The sequence below is a fragment of the Fistularia commersonii genome, chromosome 1 (genome assembly GCF_037954325.1).
Source record: "Fistularia commersonii isolate RoL2024-O1a breed Wild chromosome 1, RoL_Fcom_v1.0, whole genome shotgun sequence".
NCBI lineage: Eukaryota > Metazoa > Chordata > Actinopteri > Syngnathiformes > Fistulariidae > Fistularia > Fistularia commersonii.
This window is the reverse complement of record NC_141284.1, coordinates 23,030,625-23,054,357: the sequence shown is the minus strand read 5'-3', so window position 1 is coordinate 23,054,357 and position 23,733 is coordinate 23,030,625. Positions and strand designations below refer to the sequence as shown.

The 23,733-nt window shown below is 44.3% G+C and overlaps 1 protein-coding gene across 2 annotated transcripts in view; it reads left to right on the top strand.

Annotated features, from left to right (window-relative positions):
* The first annotated feature begins 12,033 nt into the window (after positions 1–12,033).
* stxbp6 (syntaxin binding protein 6 (amisyn)) overlaps positions 12,034–23,733 on the top strand; it is a 57,953-nt gene continuing 46,253 nt past the window's right edge. For both annotated transcript variants that reach the window (XM_086155129.1, XM_086155119.1), the window contains exons 1-2: positions 12,034–12,177; positions 23,217–23,449. In XM_086155129.1, the coding sequence (XP_086011255.1) occupies positions 23,296–23,449 (154 nt within the window). In that variant the 5' untranslated portion in view covers positions 12,034–12,177; positions 23,217–23,295. The remainder of the gene's footprint in view (positions 12,178–23,216; positions 23,450–23,733) is intronic.

Genomic DNA, 23,733 nt, shown 5'->3' with positions numbered 1-23,733 from the left:
AAAGGTAAAGCCGGCAAGGGTTCTGAAAACACGCTCTAGCTGCCGGCTCTCCCGCGCTTTCATGTGAGAATTTTTAAGTGGCAGCCTTTGAGTCGAGCCTCACCGAGCAGCTACTTCAGGTCTGCGAATGAAATGTTCCCCCTGATTCGGTGACCCCCGGAGAACCCTCGCTGGTCCCTTTTCCCAAAAGACTTTCGTAACATTTTGGCCCCACGCTTACAAAATAAGCGTGAACTCCCTTCTTGGTGCACATCTGTGTCATGATAGGCATGACAGTGTGACTGCCAGCTCCCTCGCCAACAATTCCAAATCAAGGAACTTGCCAAATGAAATTGGATCCCGGCCCCTCTCTGTCGCCCTCCTTGAGATTTTATTTGTGTCAGGCGATTTCATTTGTCTCCCTCATGTAGCGTAGAAACATTTCTTAATTATCACTTTTTTGGTTTTAATGGAGTGACGTCGGACGTTTTTGGCCGGTAAGATAGAAAACAAGAAAAAGAAATGGTGAAAGGCGTTTTTATGAGTGTGCAGCGCAAAAGACGTAAAAGCCCAGGAACATCAAAAGAACTCGCTCTCAATGGTGAAGGTCTTTATTTTCGACAACGGTGTACATTTTTTTTTCTCAGTTGATATTTTCATCACAATCGCTCCAGTCACCTTTCAGCAGCACCGTTTTAAATTAGGCGGTCGAGACTGAAACCTCAGTGACGTTATCGCTGTTGGCTGTTTCACATGTTACTGCTTCTTATTTTCCTCGGGGAGAATCCTGGATAACAGTTACGGATCAAGAAGAGAGCCAGTTCCCCCCTGCAAATCTGGACTTGGTGGCTAAGAGACCTTTTGGTAGAACAGAACCCTTCCAGCTGAGCTGCCTTGACTGTTAGCAAGTGAACAACATCAACAATGAGCCAACAATGAGATTTTTTAATTTTATTTTTATATTTACCATATGGCGACCACACAGGACAGCATGGACGGAGAGCCATAGTATCCTTTTAGTACTATTAGTTGAATAATTTGATTTGGAAGAGGCGTGATGGATCATATCATCATTTTCTGTCAATGATGTTCTGTGGGACATTCCAAACACACACACACACACACACACACACACATACATCTATCCGCCCCGCTGCCATGATGGAGATGAATGTAGTTTGTGGAGGCTAATGATGTGTGGCTTCATTGGAGCCTTTTACTCAGCGAGCTGCTCTGAAATTTGACTCTGGCACACTTCAGAGTATTAATCTGATTCAGGATGGCTTCTTCTTTGGAAAACCTCCATTTTCACCTCCCCGCCGCCCCCCTGAGATAGACAGATGCTTGTTCGTAAATTGAGATTAAATGTTTACACCACTCGATAGCAGAGACAAAAAAGGGAGCAAAAGCAGAGAACAACGAAACACATCTTACGGTTCGGAAGTGTTTTTTTGGTTTTTGCATGGTATTTCATTTGCATGCAGTTCTAGAGCAGCTGTAGGCCTAGAAAGAACAAGGGTGCAGATGTTTGTAGGGGTTCTCGATCATCCACGTTGTGGTGAGTTCCTGTCAAAATCCTCTTTTGGGGCAACTGGACTTGATTTTCTTCACTTGAAGACTCACACACAACACTGTACTAGTATCAATACTAAGACGGATAAACACACATGGACCAGACTCATCAGCACCCTCCAAACAACTCTGAGGGCTTCACCACCACAACTTCCACCTGATCCAACAGGTCTGGTTTCACCTTTTCAGGTTCTAATCCAGGTAAATCCCCAAAGGTTGTAACATTGTCCCCACCTAACGACACCCCATCAGCATAACATCCCCCTTCAACCCAGTGTCTGCCGATCAACTCTCCCGTTTGCATAACAAGCCATTATAACCTATATCCGGCCAAAACCCTGGCAGTTATATTTGGAAACGCCCCACAGGCAATTAGAACTGAGCAAGCATCTCGGGTGGAACGTGTACAACAGAAGAAAATCAAGTCCTGTCGCCAATGTATTGGGGTGGAATTGTATTTATTATAGAACGATAGAATTTGTGTTTGCACTGTGGTTGGAATGCAAGTTATTTCTTCCCTGGACAAAAGTTGTTGCATCCCTTTCCACTTTTCCTTTAACAGTCTCACTCATCCTGAATCGTGTCATCAGCTCGGTGGCGCCGGATATTTGAGAGAAAAGGGAATCCTGCAGACGTGCTTTTGGTTCAAAGACAGCCAAGTGTTGATGAGAAAATAGTTTTCAAAAGTTGGCAGGTCCGTTAAAGTGAAATAAGATAAGAAGAGTGCGACAAGTGAGAAGCCTAAAGTCTGAATGTAAATCAAATATTGTTTTTTTACATAAAAATAGTTCTGTCACAGAATTAACCGCCAATTTCGATGGAGAATACAGAGCTCAAATCAAACGTCTTTGCTGTCATTTATAAAGCGGCAAAGCGGCGATGATTGACCTGCATATGAAAGCCATTACCTGCGGCTGGCTGAGCGTCCCCGTGAAGGATGGCTCATATCTGCTTTAAATTTATACCGGACATCTTCCTGTGAATTGCGCTGGGATTCACACTTCACAAAAGGCAAAATCATCAATCACGTCGGCGAAAGAAGGCACCTTGAACTCCTTTTCTGGCGTTACTTCCAAAAAAAGTGACAGGCTTGTCTGCAACAGATGAGAGTGAAAGGTCACGGTGGTGATCCAAATAATAAGACAGATCATCCGGACTAATCCGATGACATCCGTTGCTGAAGAATGACTTTTTGTGAAATGAACACAGATATGCATTTGAAGGCGGAGGGGGAAAAAAAAATGAAGCGATTTCTCCTCAAATGTTTATTTATATTTCCGTGCAAAGGAAACACAAATCCAGATGAATAGTGAGAGCTCGATTAATCCTGTTGCATTATCAAAGGATTTAAATGACAAAAATCAGAAGAACTGAAAGCTGATTGAACGTGGAGAAATGAGAGAGACGTCAGAATAACAATGAGTTTGCAGCTTATTTCATTTGGAGTTCTGCATCATATTGGACGGGTGGGGGCGCGTCTGTCGGGATGACGGCAGGGTCATGTGAGACACCCAGTCAAGAAGTTGCGGGCAAAATCAATAGACAATCAGCTCTATATTTTCTTATTTCACACCACTTACAGACGATCACAGCGGATCGTTGCACTCGCCTCGGTTCATTACTGTGCACGGAGCCGATGCGCTTTCTTCATTTGACCAGAGAAAGCTAAACAAAAGGTTTCAGGAACCCCCACAACCCTCTCCTCAAATAATCAGAATCCACAACCCCTGTCCGATATCCGCGGCGAGTTACACAAAGTCGAGATCCGTAAAACGACCCCGGCGATGGAAAAACAATTCTGCTTGGGTTTGCAATAAAGACCCCGTACGGCCTGAAATGCATGCTTTTTGAAGAAGCGTACGCACGTCGGCCAGACCGCATTAAGACATGTTTTTGTCTCGAGTGAGCCGCTGTCACGCAGTTCTGCGGGCCGCATCTGATGGTTGTGTTTTCATGCCTCACACAGTGCAGGGTAAACAACAAGCCACATGAATTCGGCGATTGGTGCAACAGAGAGACGGGGATAGAAAAATAGAGAAAATGAGCGCGCTGGGAATGCGTGCGTGTGTGGCAGCCATCTGGCCGGGAGAAGAGATGATGAGAGGCGGCCACTGGATGGAGCAAAGGGTCCCTCGCACTTCTTCCATTCCTCTTTCGTCAGATCTCCGTGTTTACCCTGCTCACCATGGGGACTGAGGCACCTACTTCTCTCTGGATCCATGTGTAACACCACGGGTCGAGAGGATGTTTATGTTTTCCAGGATTTAGGAGGAGAAATGGAGGGTGTGTGTGTGTGAGTGTGTATGAAGAGGGGAAGACGTGGACCCAAGGGAGTAGTGGGAGTGTTCAACGATGGAAAACATACTGATTGTATTGAAGAAGAAGGGAAAGTATCTAATTAACCTCGCCGCCCCTCGGGTTCCTTGGCGGCTTCATCATCGGCCCATGTAGTGCGGAGGAGATTCAAAGGTGCAGATGGTTTTTCAACAACAGGGTTGAAGGTACATTCGAAATTATACACCATCGATTTATTTTGCATCACCGAAAGATGGAATAATCTTTAATATTCCACTTTCTATGTGTGTAGTACAACTGCTCTGGTCTAATAATGTGCAATAACACCATGAGCAGCGGTGCACCGAGAGGATGAGATTTGTTACTTTTCCTCCGCAACGTTGACCAAATCTCTCCTCACTTCAAAATGAACCGCAGAGCCCCTTGGGGGTCGACACTGTGGCTGATTTTTTTATTTTCGCTGTACGTGCGCTCCCTCTCGGTGACATTGTACAGACGCCGAATGCATTTTAATTACCACTCAGACGGTATGCGGTTGGATCTCCTGGGGAAAAAAAAAAAGCTGTCAAAGTCCTTGATCATCTCAAATTGAATAAATCACCTTTAAAAGTCATGGAGGTCCGCTCTATCATCCCAGGCACTCAACTCTGCAGTATCACAGACCTCTCCTGGTCCATTCACAGTAAACACTGAAACCCTCGCTGCGCCGTTTGACATTCATTCTACTTTTGACAAACACACGAAAAGTTCCTCCGGCCACTGAACGCACCAGCTGAGTAATATCGCCGGGAGTTGATCGGTGCCGTCTTAATGACACCCGAATCATCATTCATGCTTTTATTTTCTCATGAAATGGTCCTTTTGCTGATATAAATCATCGAACCCAGACCGTTCACCGTGCAGCTGTGAGACTCTTAACAGGAACAAATAAGCCGCATGACATTACTTCGATTCGAACGACAGGACATTAACTTCCCATTTGTTGTGGGATCGATGGAAGCTTTTACTCATTATTTCTGGGGCTTTCCAAGAATATTTTCTGAAGAGGCGTCTCCTGCACCAACCGGTGCACGGCCTGAGAGCCTCAGGCAGGAACCTGCTGACCTTTTTCCCTCTCAATTAAAGAGCTTCTGTCCGCTGGACTCTCCCCACCCCCCCACCCCGCAAGCTACAACGACTCTTCCATTACACAAACAGAACTGCACGGCCTCTTAATTGCTGCCGACCCGGCATCCATCCGTCTCGGTCTACAGTTCACCTTTGTTTACCTGAACTCATATATTCCGCAGCTTCTTAAGGGAGCCATTTATACAATTATACCAGAAGTTCTATTGCTCTTTATGGGGTCGCCAGTTCATTTGGATTAGAGTCTGGATTATTGAGGACTTTCTGGCTTGCTTATACCTTCCTATGCGCCCGATTTCTCACCAAATAGGAATATGAGAAATGATAAAGCGTTCAAGACGCGGGAAGGTTAACTGAGGAGAAGTGCATCTGTGTGTTTTGTATTTTGGCTGGCGTGATTATCGAGAGGTGGGTTGTTTTTCCAAATGGTTGCTTTTTTCCCCTCTGGATGTCCGTGGAGGAGACCCTCAGTCAACAAACCAAACCGAAAGCGGCTGACGGTGGAGGGGATGTTGCCCATGAGCTGCCATAATATCTGAGACTTAACCCAAGCAAAATAAGATACGCTGAATGTGACTGACACCTCAGCCAGAATAAGTAGATTATTGGTTGTGACTGTAGAAGAGATCTGGTCAGAGGGTCTCATATGCGACCGTCCTTACCAACAAAACTGTCCTCGTCACATCGCTGAGCACGAGATCAACCGCTTGCAGTGATCCAGTTGCACAAATAAACAATATATGGGCTTCAATGATTTGCACAAAACGGCAGGGAAACTTCAAATCTTTGTACTTAAAAGACCTTAAAACACTTTATAGCCTTGACTTTGAGACTTTATAGTTTTATTTGTATATCTTATTTCCCCCCCCTTTTTTTTTTTTTTTTTTACTGTTTATACAATTTCCTACTATTATTTATTATTGTTATGTTTTACTTGAAACTGTGGCACAACAATTTCCTTCGGGATAAATAAAGTTATTCTTATTCTTATTCTTATTCTTATTCTTATTCTTATTCTTATTCTTATTCTTATTCTTATTCTTATTCTTATTCTTATTCTTATTCTTATTCTTATTCTTATTCTTATTCTTAAAAATAAGACAAGATAAGATAAGATAAGAACAACTTTGTTCATCCCGAAGGAAATTGTTGTGCCAGAGTTTCAAGCAAAACATAACAATAATAGATAATAGTAGGAAGGAGGGAGAATAAGAAATACAATAAAATATAGTGTCAAGGTTAAGGCTATCAAGTTTTTTAAGGTCTTAACAAGTACAAACATTTGAATATTCCCTTCGGCTGAAGGAAGGGGAATTAAAAAGTCTGAAAGCCTCAGGTAGGAAAGACCTCCTGTGGCGTTCAGTGAGGCTCCTTGGTGGTATCAATCTAATTAAACAAAATGACGGCAGCACAGAAGGGGCAGCGGTGAGCACATCAAGAAGATCCCTGGTCCGATCGTGACAGGGCGGCCTCTCTATGCCGAGTTTGCATGCTGTCCTTGAGTGTGCGTGGGTTTCCTCCTACATGCAAGAGGTTCATTGAAGACTTGTGAGAAGGATACAGTGAATGGTTATATGTCTCCGTAGGACGGTTGTATGTTTATGTGGCCCTGTTTGAATGACAGCTGGGATAGGCTCCGGCACCCCAGGGACCACGTGTGCAGGGTAAGCTGTATTGGTAATGAATGAATGAAGACATTACATTAATTAAGTAAATGAATGTATTAAACATCCTAAACATACATGGAAACCCTTGTGAAAATGTGTTCCGGAGGTCAATAGTTTAAGCTGGAAAATATTAGCAGAATAAAAATAGCCAAATAGCTATTTTATTGTTCCTGTTAACTTTAAATTCATCATTCTTTTAAATAGTTGTTTCATAGTTCAAGAGCGAATTGAAACCCACGCCCAGCCTGAAAAGTTTCTGCTTGTTAAAGGTCCACCGGGTGGGCGTGGAAGGTCAGACTTAGGGGATTTTGCTTTCAGTTTTGTATTCATTCACTCATCTCCTACGCACCTGTCTGACAAAAAAAAAAGAAAAGAAAAGAAGATTAAACTAAATGTGCATCTTTCGCAACAGGCATTCGCTTTGTTTTCAAGCCCTGGTGAATTTCATCCGCCTTTCTCGTCTATCATTAATATCCTTTTAATGTTTGACTCAAGTTGGATCATAATATTGCAAAAGGAGGCGGTTGAAAGGAGGCGGTTCAACATTGTTGCATGCAGACAAAGGTTGTTTTGTCAAATAACTTGAAAAAGAATTCTATACAAAATGAGTTGTGTACATATGGATAAACATATGTTTAATATGACTTTCTCTGTAGGTGTTATAGCTCTGTTTCTTATGGAATAATCCTGATTTACACACAGAAATACTAAATCTAATCATATTCATGTACTTTGTACACAAATATGTTACATATATTTTCAACCTTTATTTTTATTAATTTCTTGGGGATCAATAAAGTATTCTGATTCTGAATCTGATGAATAATAGCGTTAGTACAAGAAACTGAAGAATTAAGCTGTACCAGAGTTGCTTTGTTTTCTCCCCGGCTAAATGTGTCATGCAGCCGCTCTCCTTTCTATCTAGGAAACTTTCAGATGTGCACAAAGGATGTTTCGGGCATTCAAAACCAAACCTCAGCAGAAATACCATCCAGCTATCCACGATGTCGCTGAGCAATCCCCCCTCCCCCCCTGAGTAGAGGCTGGTAGCGCCGCGCAAACCCAGACTTGGTCCAACATCTGACCTCTTTCATCGCCGCAAATCACCAGCCAGAAAATCCTGCAGGAGAGGCCCAGCTGCCCGAAATGCCAGCCTCGTCGGCAGGAAATGGTTAATGCCCCTTTAACCCTCTGTTCTACTATGTGTGCATGTGCATCATTTTTTTCCCCCTTTGGCCACTTTTTCCTTCAACCAGGAAAAAGTGACTCATTACTCCAAGAGTATTTGCTCACGCGGGGGAGCACAGTTGTCAGACTGTTGACTCCGAGACTGTCTTTCTCGGCCGTTGCAGCAAAGCAATCCCCCCCCCCCAAGGCTTCATATTCACATTCGGTGTAAGACGTGTGAACCGGGATGGGATTGTCTAAAGCTTAAGGTAAAAGTGTTACTCCCTGAGGAGTTTGCAAACATTTTTCAGTTGTAAATTCTTGGCGCAAACTACTTCCACATGCCCCACCAGATGGTTGTGCAGCTTGGTTTGGAGAGCTTCAAAGACGGCCAGACAATCTGTAATCCGATCCCCAGGAAGCTCCAAGGGGGTCGGAGAGAGGCAACATTCATCTTTGATTATTGTAGCGTACAAACAGCCAGGTACATCTATATCGTTGCGTGGATCAGAGAATAACTTAGGAGCTTCCGCTTTTGGTGGGGCGGTGAATAAATGATCATCCTGAGAAACCCTCTCGTGTTGCAGCCGGGCTTTGAGCGAGACATCGGGATGGCTAAATAGGACACTCTCCGAATACGACGCGGACAAGCTCCTGCGATGTATTTTCAGAGAAACTTTCGGAGCCCGAGAAATCGGGACCGGTCGTATCTACTTACACAACTGCTGCTCATCAGCCACAAGTGCATTTGTTTATCCGTCTTCATGCATTAAATATCTTGGCTTCTCTAAGCAGCATCTGCTCCGGCACAAACTGTCATCTCCCCATCACGGCAAATTATGATAAAATGTGCTTCATTTTCCATTCCGATATGTTAATGATCTGCTGTGAAGACCTAAAGACAAAAATAACAAATGTAAAAACAGAAGCCCGGCAAAACTTCTCAGATGAGGCACGGGAATTCATCCAAAATGAAGACGGTGCACAGAAGTGAAGCCAAGTCCATCAGGAGAGGAATTAGCGCTCTGCGGGGAATTTAGATGAGTCACGAGCAGCCAGGCAAAACACCAGTCAGACACATACATTTCCACTGCCTCCGTGTACCAATTCCCAAAGGAACAGATTTCACTTGGAGAGAGTGCGTGAACAAAACATGGTAGCCAACAGCGGCTGGCAGTCGTGAACGCCTCCCACACATCGAGCAGTGAACTACTGGAAAAATCCCCAGGTACTGAACGGAAGCAGAACAATGTTTTTCACACCAGCCGTGGAAAATATACGGTTTATTTCAGCCAGTGGGCCGGAAAGCACGATTGTCAAAGCTATTAAAATTTGGCTCGCAAAGCACATAGAGAAATTACAAAAGAAAATGTTTGTCACTGTTAAGAGTTGTTGCGGTGGATGAGAAATGAAAGAAATGCGATTTTTTTCACACACACACACACACACACACATACACACACAGCAGTTACAGCAATCACATTAATCATCATTACTCTTATTATCATTATCATTGTTGTTTATAATATTATTATTATTATTATGGTTGGGGCCGTGGCCAAATGGTCACAGCTTTCTGTAACAAGTCTCAGTTTCTTCTCTGTGTGGGTTTCCTCCAGGTTCTCCATTTATTTCGTTCCCACTGTCCAAAAACATGCAGGGGGTCCAGTGGGGAACCCTAAATCGTCCAGATGTGTGAATGAAAGGGTGAATGGTTGTGTGTCTCAAGATGTGGCCTTGGATTGACTGGCAATGACAGCTTGGTAGGTTTGAACCCTGGGCCACCCAGAGAGCAGGATAAGAGGTATCGATAAATGACATTATTATTATTGTTGTTGTTGTTTTCATTATCCATCCATCCATCCATCCATCCATCCATCCATCCATCCATCCATCCATCCATCCATCCATCCTCTTCCGCTTATCCCTCTCTCAGGGTCGCGGGGGATGCTGGAGCCTATCCCAGCTGTCATCGGGCGAGAGGCAGATACACCCTGGACTGGTCGCCAGTCAGTTGCAGGGCTACGTACAGTATATAGATGGACAACCATTCTCCCATTCGGAGCAATTTTTACAATTTTTGTCCTGTTACCTGCTGTGTGTTCTTGGAATGTTGAAGGAAACCTGGAGGAAACCCCCACAGACACCAGGAGAACTCCACACAGAAAGGCCCCCTTGTCGGAATCGAACCGGGGTCCTTTATGCTAAATAATATTATTATAATTGTTGTTGTTGTTTTTGTTTTCATTATTCCCGTCATTATTATTATTATCATTGTTGTTTTTTTTTTGTTTTCATTATTCCTATTATCATTATTATTATTGTTGTTGTTGTTATAACGGATGTCTCGATTTAAAAAGGGGCGACAAGTGATAAAACAAATTTACCGTGCAGATTATATTATGGTTCACTGATGGTAATATGATAATTATCACAATTGTTATTTTTGAGTTCGGTTTAGTGAACGCCCCCGGAGTAAGAGCCGTTTCATAGCCTGGGAGTGCCGTGTCTTCCAGATGGAGGCAGGGAGACGGATGATGATCGGGGTGAGTTGCATCCCTCTGAACAGCACTGGCTCTGCAGAGGCAGTAGGATCTGAAGGTGACTTCCAGTAATAGCAGGGGGAGTCCAATTATTTTCTGGGCTGTGATTATGACTCTCCAGAGCGCAATATATCCTCATAAGGATGAAATGTTAAGAGTCAGGCAACCTCTTCGGGCAGCATAGCGGTGTCCGAACGATTAATATAATGGGAAACAAAGAAAAATAAATAAATGTATTTTTTACGATTACTTTGGGGACTGTTCTAGTTGCTGTTCACTTACAGGGTGAGTGGGACAACTGTTTCGGTCCAACATATTCAAAACATGACTCATACGGGCTTGGAAGTGGAAATTAAATAAAAGAATGAGGGTTTTTTTTTTTTCCTCAACCATCACAATTCTATAATTTCCAGAGGAACCTAGGGTGTGATTACTTATCTGCACAAAGAAATAAATCACAAATCTACATTTCCTGGAGTGACCAGAGAATAACTGACTGACTCATTGAGTGAGGGAGCTCGCGATTATCATGGTCTCACCGTGACCATTGGAAGGAGCGGCACAAGAAGGATGGCGCTTTTTAGTTACTCAACCATAGTCATTCCAACAAGGCTTTTTCTTCAATATCTAAAATTCAGCCACTGTCGTTTTTTGAAGTTGACCTTTGAGATTCATAGGCTTTGTTACTTTGTCGTATTTTTTTGAACCATGAGTCACAGAAATGAACCCCGGAAGAGTATCTGTCGACAACTGGGTGGCTCGTGGCGCAGCGGTTAGGTTCCTGAATATGAGGTGTGAATGGGAGGGGGAATATTTGCATGCCTTTATATGACACAGAAATGAGGAGGTGAATGCTTGTATGACTCTGTGCAACTTGTGAATGAGAGGGTGAGTGTTTGCATGACTCTAGATGTGATCGACCGGTGGCCGGTCCAGGGCGAGCTCACTTTTCATTCAGTGACAGCCTCTCCGAGACCCGAGTGCAGGAGACCGGATGGAAATTAAGATGGAAATTAATGTATATACACTGTCTCTGCCACCTACCACACTAATATGTGCCCATGATGGGTTTTAATTATCAATATTTTTTATTGATACAGTATTTATCCACACACTATTTGGATGACAAGGCATTGCGAGTGCCGGGGAAAACCTTCTTTTGAACAAACAGAATGTGCTGATGTAAAAGATGCAGATTTATAGATATTAAGGACTCTGGACTGTGTTCAATGAAACCTAAGGGGAGGGTTTAAAAACGGGTTTGAAGAAGTTCGACTGAAAAAAAAACAAAAAACGTAAAAAACAACAACCTTGGAAGACATGTAATGTAATATGAATAGAAATGAATATACTTTCAAATGACAATAATGGAAAGGAGGCAGCCTTGATCTCCCCATCGTCATAGTTGAAAGGGAGTCTATAAAAGCGAGTTACGTAGTAACGGCTCTGGACGTGATTGGCGGGCGGGCTGGTGGGTGTGTGCGTGTGTGTGTGTGTGTGTCTGGGATCCTGCTACTGGTTTCACCCACCCACACACACACACACACACACACACACACACACACACACAGTCAGCCAGACTCTGTCCTCTCTCCGCTGCAGAAACAACAACCCCCCCCACCCCTCCCCCCGGACACGCACACACACTCACACACACACTCACACACACACTCTCCAACTGTCGTGAAGAAGTGCGGCGGTGCTGAGCGCGAAATGCTCCCGGTCATCGGCAGCGTCCAGGTGACGGTCGGGACGTTGATTGACAGCCGGAGAGATTAACGCCGAGGATCCGCGGACGCCACGTGGAGAGCGACTCCGAAAACACGCCGGTGAGTAAAAAAAAAAAAAAAAAAAAAAAGCGATCACGCATCTGTTTTCCACCTCAGAGTGAAAAAAACCCCAAAACTTTTCATTTGTATTTTTTAAAATTTATTTACTCTTGCTTTTTTTTTCCTATCTATCTTTTTTTTTTTCAATTTAAATCCCCGCGTTGCGTTTAAAGTATCTCGTTAATCGGTACGTGAACGCATCATTTTCAAAACCCGCGACGTTAAGTAAGTTAAGATTTACTACCGGGGACGAGAAGTGCGTGATAATGTGATATTTTTTTTCCTTCTTAGGAAGAGGTAACTTGAGTTCATCCCTTTGAAGGAAACCTGTGTTTTTATAGCCTGTGTGTGTGTGTTCACGAAGTGATGCCAGATTCAAGGTGCAGCCCACTGTTGTCGAAAGTGTCTATGTTCCCTGTTTTCCCAGAAAGTCCTTTTTCAATATTTGAAAACAGTCGTCCGGAAGTGCAAATCGTCTGTCACAGACCGTGCACTGACAGTCGGTCCAGAAATATGAATATTGGTCGCAGTCTGGTTTTCATTCCCAGCGGTTTGTCTGAGGTATGTTTCCTCACCTTCACTGGAAAACACTTGAATCCTGAAATCGCTTCCAGTGACAGCGGAGCTTTCGAAAGATTTCCAGCTGCGATGTAGTGTGAGCAAGACAAGCCGGAGGCCTTGGAATGACCTGGCCGAAGTGCAACTGTATAAACCTCAGAATAGCAGAGGCTGTAACCTACAATAAAACCCATTTGGGTGGTTTGCGCCCCTTTTCTTTCTAACCGTTCTGAGGTCCCAATCGCCTGACAGCCGAAAAGAAGAAATAATCAGACAAAAGGAAGCCCAGAATGATGGCGTCTCCCTGCTTTTCCACCTCGGAGAAAAAGTGACAGATGAGCAACGAGGTCCAGGTGTGGGTGGTAAAGCATGTGTGCGTCCAACTGGGAGGAAACCCAATGTGTTCGTTGTCAAATATCCACGGTGTCTCCGATGTCGGTCTTCAATAATAATAATTTATTAATCCCTCGTGGGGAAATTCGTTTTCTGCAATGAACCCACCATGGATGAACCACGAGCAGTAGACTGTGGTCCATCAGCGCCGGGGGAGCAGTTGGAGGTTCGGTTTCTTGCTCGACAACACTTCCAACGGAGGTCGAGCCGGGAATCGAACCAGGAACGTTCAGTTCCGAAGGAGGGATTTGAATGTTGATTTTCCAAGGCTGCTGTCTAGTTCAATGGTCTTTGTGCTCCTTGTCATCGCGAAGCGTGCGCGGAGAAACCTGAGACAAAAAAACTACCTTGGATCACATAAAGGGGCTTGTAGCCTTTCAAACTATTCCGACCGAATCCTAAGCAGTGACGTGAAGCCCGGCGCTTGTCTCGTCTCCCCTGGATGGTTTCTGTGCGAGTCAAAAGAGACGACACGGAACCAAATGGTGTCTCCTCAAAGTGAGCGTCTGGGGAATAATTACATGCCATCGCTGTTTCCCCTGCCGACAGGTTTGCACCTGGCGAGCTATTTAACTCAAGATGAGCCCGGAGGCATCCTGTCCTTCCCCTGTGCCTCGTAACACCTCCAACTCATTCGCTCACATTAGAATATTGTTTTTCTTTCCGATGAGGGAGTTTACGACTCCTACCTTGCCCGGTGATTCGGTATCCGGTTACAACGGGCGTGATGTGGGCTGGTGATCTGCTCTGTTTGCTCCCAACCTCTGGTTGTTCTTTTCCCTGGAACAGATATCTTTGTTTAATGCCATAAAGATCCTGGTTTCCTTGAAGAAAATATAATAAAAAGGGAACTTTGTGCTTAGTGCTTCTGCCTCACAGCAAGAGAGTCCCTGGTTCAATTCTGATGGCGGGGGCAGTGTGTGTGTGTGTGTGTGTGTGTGTGTGGGGGGGGGGGGGGGGGGGGGGTTCTCCATGATCTTGTTGATCTCATCATTACTGCTTGGGCCGCCTTGGGATTCTCTGGTTTTCTCCCACAGTCCAAAACCAAGCAGGAGATTCATCCCAGACCCTAAATTGCTAAAAGTGAATGGTTTTCCGTCTCTATATGAGGAGTGAATGGTTTTATGTCTATCTGTGGCCCTGCAATCGGCTGGCGAGCGGTCCAGGGTGAACCCCACCTCTCGCCCAGTGACGGCTGGGAAAGGCTACAGCACCCCCAGCAAACAGGAAAACAGATAATAAACAAATGAATGAATGAACCCCCAAAAAAACTGTTCTGACAAAAGTGAAAGTTGAGTTTCTGTTGGAGAAAAATCGTCTTTTATTGATGTCCTCTTCAACACAGATTAACAGAACGTTTTATTATTTATACTCTCACTGTTTATAATCCGTATCTGGTCATATGCTTTCAAACCGCGCCATTGCTTTGAACGTATCCTGAGAGAAACCATGTCATTCACCTGTTTTGCTCGGAGTACCATTTGCTCACCTTGTCAGTGACCCGATCAGTTGAGTTGCGGACGACCATCGGCCGCCAACGGCTTTATTGCCGTCCACCAAGCGCTGCTGAGTGCCTCCCGGATGTTTTATTGTAATAAGGCGCCGCGTGATAAAGAATGAGCTTGTTTGGGGTTCTAGTGTGTCATTAATAGATTCATGGTTATCCAATGCCTGCTTGGCACCTCATAACCATCTGTGGCTGCTGAGTCACACTGTGAGATTGATGGAGTTTTCCATTTTTCCCTTTTTGATGGGGGAAAAAAAAAGTTCTCATCCTGTCGCCTCCATGTAGTCTTTTTTTTTTTTTTTTTTGTTACAACTCAAATGGAAAGGGAGTGAGAAGTACATCCTGTATTCCCGGGGGAAATCCATGCTAAATGGAATACCGCTGTTAAAAGACGGAGACTTGTAAAGTATTCACAAAATTTAAAATGCTTCTTGTGCGCCTGAAACACTGTCTTCAAAATACAAAATCAGCTGAGTGGCTGCGTGCTCGGGAAGCAAAGTACAGATCAACCAGTGTTTTCCTAAAGCGTGAGGATAACACCAGTTCATTCTTTGATAAAAACCTGTGGTTTTACAGCCTGTGTGTGTGTGAGGTGATGCCAGACTCGAGGAGCGGCCCGCTGTTTCGAAAAACAGCACAAGACCCTGTTTCCAGAAAAAGTCTTTCATCATTTCCACAGAATTATTTGGAAACCGTCTCGTCCGCACCTGTGAAATCCCAGTCATTCTAGAGAAATGAACTGGGTGTCGTTCACTTGTATTAGCTATCGCCTGATATCGGTGTATTAGTTTGTTGGGGGGAAGGTTCCCAGCTGCAAAGGCGGGTAAATCAATTCTTAGAATAGGTTAAAATTTTGCTGAGTGGCTGTGTGATGCAGCCTGAAAATAACAAATTGGTTAAGTTCTATTGCAGTACTGGATGCATTTCTCAGCATTTCAAATTGTGCTATAGAAACGTAATGAATAGTGGGTGACAGGGTGATGCAGTGGTTAGCGCCACCGCTTCACGGCCAGAATGTCCTCGTTTGATCCCGATGTGGGGCCTTTTTGCGTGGCATCTCCTTGGTGTTCCCCGTGTCTACATGGGTTTCCTCTGGGTTCTCCGGATTCCTCTCATTGTCCGCAAACACAGCCTAAAGACCCTAAATTGCCCAGTCGTGTTAATGACAGATTGAATTGTTGTATGTCTCTATATGCGGCCCTGTAAACCGGTCCAGGGTGAACCTCACCTCTCATCCAATAACAGATTGGATCGTCTCCAGCTACTCCGCAGCCTTGAGTGAAGGATCAGTCGTCCAGATGACGAATGAATGAATGAATGAATGAACTTAAAGTATCATCAACTTTGCTGCATGGTGCTAACCCCAAATGACAGAAAATGTGGCATCATACTGTATATCTTCTCTGCTTTGGGACCATCAGACGTTCTGGATTTCTTTAAGGTCTCTTGAAATAGATCACACGGCAAAACGGGGTGTCTTGGATGAAAGAGTTGAGTCGACCGGCACTCTTGGTCTGTCTTACCTTTGTGCTTGATTTCATTTGGCATCATTCATAGTCCCTGATGTCTGGCACCTCAACAGTGACTTTTACCAGGGAGGCCTTCAGAGTTTTACTTAGTTTCACCGTAGGAACATTTTTAATGGAATGGCCTTTTTTTTTTTTTACAAGCATTTTATCTCCTATGTGATGAAGCAGCAAAGATTTCCCCAAGCACAACCCAAATCAGAGGATACTTTCGCTGCCCTCTGCCAGACCTCTACAACTCTCTATCCAGTGTTTTTATTCAAAAATCAAACCCTATTCCGCAGCCACGGGGGTCAGTTTGAAAGGCATGCCCAAGCCCTCTCTGGCCAAGGGATGCAAAGGACGAGATGCCGCTCGGTTGTACCATCACTCCGAGTCGGTTTTATCATCCCATCAAAAGTTGTAGACGATTGCGATCGATTGCGATCCCTAAGAGATGTTGCGGTGAAGATGCATTCCCCTGTCCTTGCCACCGCTTTTATGGACAGTTGGCGGCTGCCACCTCATCTGCGTGCAACAAACGCAAGTGTTTCCCATCAGTCTCTCGGAGCTGCCATTCCCCGCAGCTGCACTGGTCATAATTTATTTATCCTTTTTAATCAATGGTTAGAAAGAACTCACAAAACCAACGGCCCGCATTTTCATTTCGACAGGAACCAGAGGGAGTATATTTGGTATTTTCTTGCAAGATTGATTTCCTTCTCGCCCGGTGCCAACAGCTGGTCTGGCAGGGAGTTCGGCTTTCTAAAGGAAATTAAACATGTTGACATGGGTGGCTACACCTATTCAGGCCGGCATTATCCAACTGTCTATTTGGCCCGTTTTTCTGTGAAGTGCCAGCTGTTTCTCCTGCTGCCGCAGCTGATTCCCGTGTATTTGTGAGCACGGGCTGAGGAGCCTGCCTCTGTGACCGGAGGGGCCGCGAGGAAACCCAACGACCGCTCAAATGATGTCCCGGTAGAGCCGAGAGCGCCGGGCGAAATGTTCCATATTAACACGTTGAGAAAATACGGGTTACGAGGAAATGAGCGCAATCAGGGCTGGTAGTTTGACTGCTAGCTAATGCACAGCTGCGGCTCAAGTGTTATGAATGGGCTTCTTCTTGGAAATGGGGTGATAATCAGCTGTAAAATATACGCCGTGTGTACCATTTCCGCCGCCACGGAACACTTTGGTTCGCTTGAACTCAGCCCCGCACTGTGAGCATTGCATAACACAGCTCAAAGTCAAACCATAAGCCATACATTGTTGCTGGCTACATTTCACCGCCTAGAGGCTCCTCTCTGCTGCCTCCTCCTTGTTCTGTTTTCTTCACATCCCCCCACCCCTCCTATCCCTCACTCCTGTCATGCATCAGTGGGCCACCTGAGGGGGGATATGTGCTCCCCTTTGCCTGGTGACAGCTTGCAGGGAGTTGCGGACAGCCTTCCCTCTCAGTTGGAGGAGGCTGGAGATTGGAGAAGAGGGAGCGATGCCACGGATTAGGGTCTCCACAGAGAGGAACTGCACTGGGCTGATTTGCTACCAGAGATCAACAAGACTCGTGGCTCATCATTAATTAAATTTGGATGTTCATAGTTTTTTTTTTTATTCTTTATCTTCCAGTGAGTTATTTGCCAGAATGAAAGGAAAGGTTTACAAGATGGTGGTGAGACCAGCGATGCTGTACGGCCAAGAAACAGTTACAATGACCAAAAGACAGGAGGCAGAGCTGGAGGTGCCAGAGATGAAGATGTCGAGGTTCTCTTTGGGAGTGACCAGGCTGGATAGGATAAGGAATGAGTCTGTCAGAGGAACAGCACATGTTAGATGTTTTGGAAAGACGGTCAGAGCAGCCAGACTGAGATGGTTCACTCATGTACAGAGGAGGGATAGTGAATATATTGGTAGACGGATGCTGGAATTGGAGCTGCCAGGCAGGAGGTCTCACAGAAGACCAAAGACAAGATTTATGGACCTAGTGGGAGAAGATATGAAGGTAGCTGGTGTGAGAGAGGAGGATCCAGAGACTAGGGTTAGATGGAGAGGGTTAATTTGCTGTGGTGACCTCTGAAGGGAAAAGCCGAAAGAAGAAGAAGAAGATCTTCCAGTTAGTTGTTTTGTTTACATCAGTCAAGCTCTTACTTCTCATTGTTTAACCAGGCGGAATCTTTGTGCCATTGGTGCACTTCTCCGGCAACTTTGAATGGAAGTGGTCCAGATGATACTTGGAAGTGGACTATATACTAAATGAAATAGATAAAGAAGGTCGAAATTTGTATAAATATCAAAAACAGAAGTACATGCCATGGAAAATGGCCCATTCAGTGTTTTGTGTGACTTGTTTAAAAAAAAAAGAAAGAAAAGTTTGTGAAGCATTCAAATGTCATTCTAGCATTGCTCATACAAACTCAGGGTTCTATATAGTAGACCTCCCTCCGTCACTCGTGCCTTCTTACTCTCCATCATTCCCTCTCTTTCAATCCGTCCAAGTTGTCTGACCCGTAAAAGGCAGTACCTCCTTGCTGCTGTCGCCACTCTTGGGGGGAATGTCAGGTTTCCGTAGATCATCTTAAATAGTGGGGCCCGGATCTGCTCCACATGGAAAGCGGCAATCAGACATCTCTGTTGGGATTCGGCGCTGCATAAATAAAAAATGACTGGACTGGTCTATGAGTGCACACGTCTGACAGGGCCATGTGCAATTCAGCGTTCCTATGTAGATTGTGCACAGGCTTTGGATGAACAATGCTAAGGTGATAAGAGGGCTACCATTTCCATCGAATCACTTTATCACAAGACTGCGGAAACATGTCTTGTCATCCACACGCCAACGATTCAGTTAGAAATATGAACACTTAACGGAATCCTATTTGCCGTTGGCCTGTCTACGCCCAGATGTGCATACTTCAGCTTCCCCTTCTCACATTAATTACTTCACTTTCCTGATACATCATGAGTCAACGACGTGAGTAATATTGTGCTTTCAATGAAAAGGGGGGAAAATCAGTGTGGTCATTGTTGTGTTTAGCAAACACTTCTTCACTCCTGTCGCTCAGCAACCGCATGCGAGTTATGGCGCCTGTCTGTCCAAGCTCAATGTGATACAGGTGCTGCAAAGAGCGAAGCACAAACCACCTGTTGAATGGGCCCAGAGCGTAGTTTTAGACGTTGCATGGTCGTGAAATGAAAGGTTTCATTTGGTGCATTTTTGCTAGCATATCTGAGATTTCTATCCTATCGGCCGATGACCCTAAGGCAGTTATCTATGGCTGCGGCCCAAGTGAAGACAGTTTATCAGCATTAGGAGTTAGTAGTATTCCAAATCGGTGAATCACACGATTTCACAACTCCATTCAACTAAAATGTGATTATCGGCTGCTTTGAAAGATTAACCGCATGATCACACTCTTGACCTTGAAATTGTTTCAGTGTTGTATCCCTCCTGGGGTCGGACCTGTGCACTACTGGAGTTCTTCTCACACAGTTTTACCCGCACAAATAGCTTAAAGCGCACAGGTTTTTTACACAGTGTCTGGCCCTCTTCCTGAATCTGACTGATTGCAAAACAACTTTGCACTCAGAACTCTTTTTTTGGGGGTGGGGGTTTGGTAGTTTCAAAATACCAAATAGAGACGTTTGCGTTAAACTTTCCAAATTCTGCTAATAAATCTTTAATTTCTCAAAGTGTAGTGAGGAGACAGGACAAAAAACAGCAAATAAATTCAATAAAGCCCAAGAGCTTTGTGGATACAGACGTGCAAAACACTGTACAACAACACTTAAATTAAAAACTCGGCTAGTTATTGGAATCTCTTGCCTTTTAGTTAGGAAGTGTACCTTCACGAATGATTTCCAGAACGAGGAGTTCTAGACCGCTAATCTGTATTTATATATATATATATATATAGTCTACCCTCACTTTTCGCGGGAGATGCGTTCTAAGACCCCCTGAAAAAATTGAATTTCTGTGAAGTAGAGATGTGGTCATTTTTATGTTATTAAGAGATATATTAACACTCAAGGAACCTCACATAACCCTTTACAAGCCTCCCACAAACTGTTATCAACCCCCAATTGACTGTATTACGCTTCCCACACACTTATACAGTACATTAAACACTTTTTGGATAATTTTAGCATGCAATAAACATTGAAATACAATAAAAAATGTATAGTAAATGAGTGCATTAAAAATCATTAAATGTAAATAGAGATTACATTACATTGCATTTGGCAGACACTTTTATCCAAAGCGACTTACAATAGAGGACATAGGGACTGCAAATACACTTGCAAATACACGATGCACAGGAAATATAAAGAACAGTAAGCTTTGGTTAGTGAGTTTTTTTTTTTTTTTTGACAAGACATACACAAATGTACACACACACTGCATAGCCTAACTTGCTGCCTAACCTGATCTGGGGCATCAGCGCAGTAAAAAGTCCTGAAAGAGAACAGTTTTTACCTGTTTCTTGAAATTATTTATGGAAATAAATCAAATTTTATATTTTGAATAAATCATTTTGTAGGATATTCACCATTGAAATTACTTTGCTGCGCCAATACTTGAATGATGATGAATTTGCTTTGCAATAGTTGTGGCGCTGAATACGGATGAGGCACTGCAGAGCGAATGTGCGCTTCACAACTCTTCTGATGGCGCTGTTTCATCAGGTGGTACAGTATCTTTGAATTCATGTGGATCTTCTGCTGAAGGCGCAGGCGTATGCTTTACTGGCATTTTTATTTCCCTTCAGTAACATCGTTAAAGTCAGTTTGCTGCCTTTGCTTTTTTTCTGGTTGAAAATGGTTTTATAAACTGCCATGGCCGTGTCAGTCAAGTTACAAAGGTAGACCGACTGAACCGTAGTGTCGTTCAATCTTGCAGGACGTTTGCGGCGTGTGTCATAGCAAGTCGGCAATAGCATGCCAAGTACGGATCAACTTAGCCAATGTTAGTCCGTACAATGGTTGGCACGAGAGTTCACGATGCAGGGTATCTTTGTTTAGCAAGGGAGATCTCTTATTTTATCAAATGAATTTTAGTTTAATTTTACTATCTTTTTTCATAGTTTTTTTTTTCTTCTCAGGCTAAAATATGTCTATTTCATCACAAAAAAGAATCACAGTGTGTGCGTGCGTGCGTGCGTGCGTGTGTGTGTGTGTGTCATGCATACAGTCGTTCACTCTCATTCACATGTCTGGGCAATTTGATATGGGAAATGCCGAGAAAGGATGAAATTATGATTAATATATTTACCCACATAAAGAGCAGCTTATGCTAACACAAGATGATTTGTTCTATTCTAGTCAATTTTGTGTCATTTTTGAAAGCTAGTCCAGCAGAAAAAAAAAGGCGACGACGACTCCTCATGTGGCGTTCAAGGGACGTTTCTGTGATAATCGTGTCCTCCTCTGCCCGACAGGGCTTTGAAAATGTGCAGCCGGTGTATTTTCCTGTCAAAACATCTCGCCTCAAACGTCTCTTGCAGCCACGGATATTTGTTTGTTCAACATTCTAAAATGTCAGCCGTACCTAGTTGTACGACAGGTTTAGTTTGCTTGCGGGGGATGGGGTGGGGCAGTGTCGAGGGGGCAGGGGGGGAGCGTGACTTTCCATCTCAACTTATTAATACGAGCTCAAGTCTTTCAGTGCAACGTGGTTCTCAAGCCGGCGGTTTATTTGCAGAGCAGTAGTATTGAAGGATTGTTTGGCAGTGTGCTCTGCCTCACAGCGCAGTAATTCATCTGCTGGTTGAGAATGATGGATTGATCACTTGATCACCCCGGGGGCGGCGGGCGCAAGTGGTTCTGGGGGTTTGTTCGTCGCCAGCAAGTGATTAACTCTCAAAGATCGTCATGAGAGCATTCAGACCTAATTAACTCATCTCTTTATATCTGCACCCTGCTCTTAAGTACAGTTTGGTGAGATAAGAATAATTTCCTGCGATAGCCTCTGACACACCGCAGCGTCTCCGCCATAAGAAATAGTCAAGCAGTTGGCACCGGCTGCCGTAACAGAAACACGATCGCTTTCTGTCTGTGAGACTCACCAGAACCTTAAACAGCCAAAGTCATCCATCTCAGACAGTGGATTTCCAAGAAGCGTGTTCACAAAGCATTTAGAGAGATGGAGCGTGGAGACCGACCGAAACGTAACAAAGAGTTGCACTGATCCGTCCTCCTTTTAGGAATCATTTATTCTCTTTGGCATAACTGTGGACACTAGTAAAACATCCACCTCCAAAGTGTGTGTGTGCATGTGCATGAGTGGGGAGTAGCAATCGTGCTCCTTTTAATGAAAGCCTTAAGAGCTCCAGTATAAAAATATAACCTTGAGAGTATTCAGTTTTTCCGTTTGCGCTTGCACCGTGTTTTGCTTCAGTCTGTGAAGAAGCAGAGCTCAGCCGACACGTACGCACACTTCCACAGAAAAATTTTACCCAATTCTGAAATGTTGTCCTTTAATTCCCGCATAACCAGGATGTTACTGCTGCTGTGCAAGACTATCTATTAACTTACTGGAAGCCATGTTTCCATTTTTGTAGATGAGGAGTTGATTGACAAAAAAAAACAATAGTTCAATAAAAATTGACTCCTAATTTATTTAGTTTTTTCAAGAATGGGCGTCTTACAATCACCCCTGAGTCTCAAGATGGATCCCTGTCATCCCAAGACAATTATGATTTCATACCCAAAATGGCACCCCTCTATTTAATTTATCTAAAAGGGAGGAACCTGCTGGTTGAGTTGTGTCTCACCATGCAGACTGTTTTCCATTCCCCGGTCTGTCGAGGTCTTTGTCCGGGGACTTCAGCATGAGCCTGACGCAATTGAAGAATCCTGTTTGTTCAGCTCAACCTCACGGTTGATAAAATCACGGCTGAGCACACACGAGTCTCATTCTTTTATTGGGAAAGGAATTTTATACATGAATGTCACAATGAAGGAATAGAAAATGTCTTGTTTGATTTGTTAAATTAGAATTTGTGTGTTTAGGTTGCCAGATCTGTGCCTTATCCCACTTTCCCACTCTCCCACCCCCCCCCTTCGTCTTCCCCTCTCCTCAGTGAAGAGTGGACCCCCCACCCCCCCCCCTCCACTTAAGCTACTTTTTCGGCAACGCTTTTACTCCTGTTTGCCTCTGAGATGAGTGCCAAGTCCGCCATCAACAAGGAGGTCTTCATACCCCACGACGAGAAGATGCTTGCCGCCGTGCAGGTGAAGCGAAAGACCAAGAAGAAGATCCCCTTCCTTGCTACGGGCGGTCAGGGCGACTACATGACCTTCATTTGCCTGTCAGGTCAGAGCTCTTCTCTTATCTCTCCAGTTGGTGTCAAAGTGACTGCCATGCTTTTCTTGCAACCAGTGTTGGGAGGCGGTAACACACATGCAGACATTTCAGTTGTCGCCCTTAATTCTCACGCTGATCTGCACGGAGACGAACGTGTTTATGCTCCCTCTGCCAATAGACCCGACGTGCTAAACCAATTTGCTTCCCGAGTATAGGTCAGTCCGTCTTTAAAAAGATTAAACCCAATCTGAAATTGATTTATCGCCTCATCCCAAAACACCAAGGCAAATTCA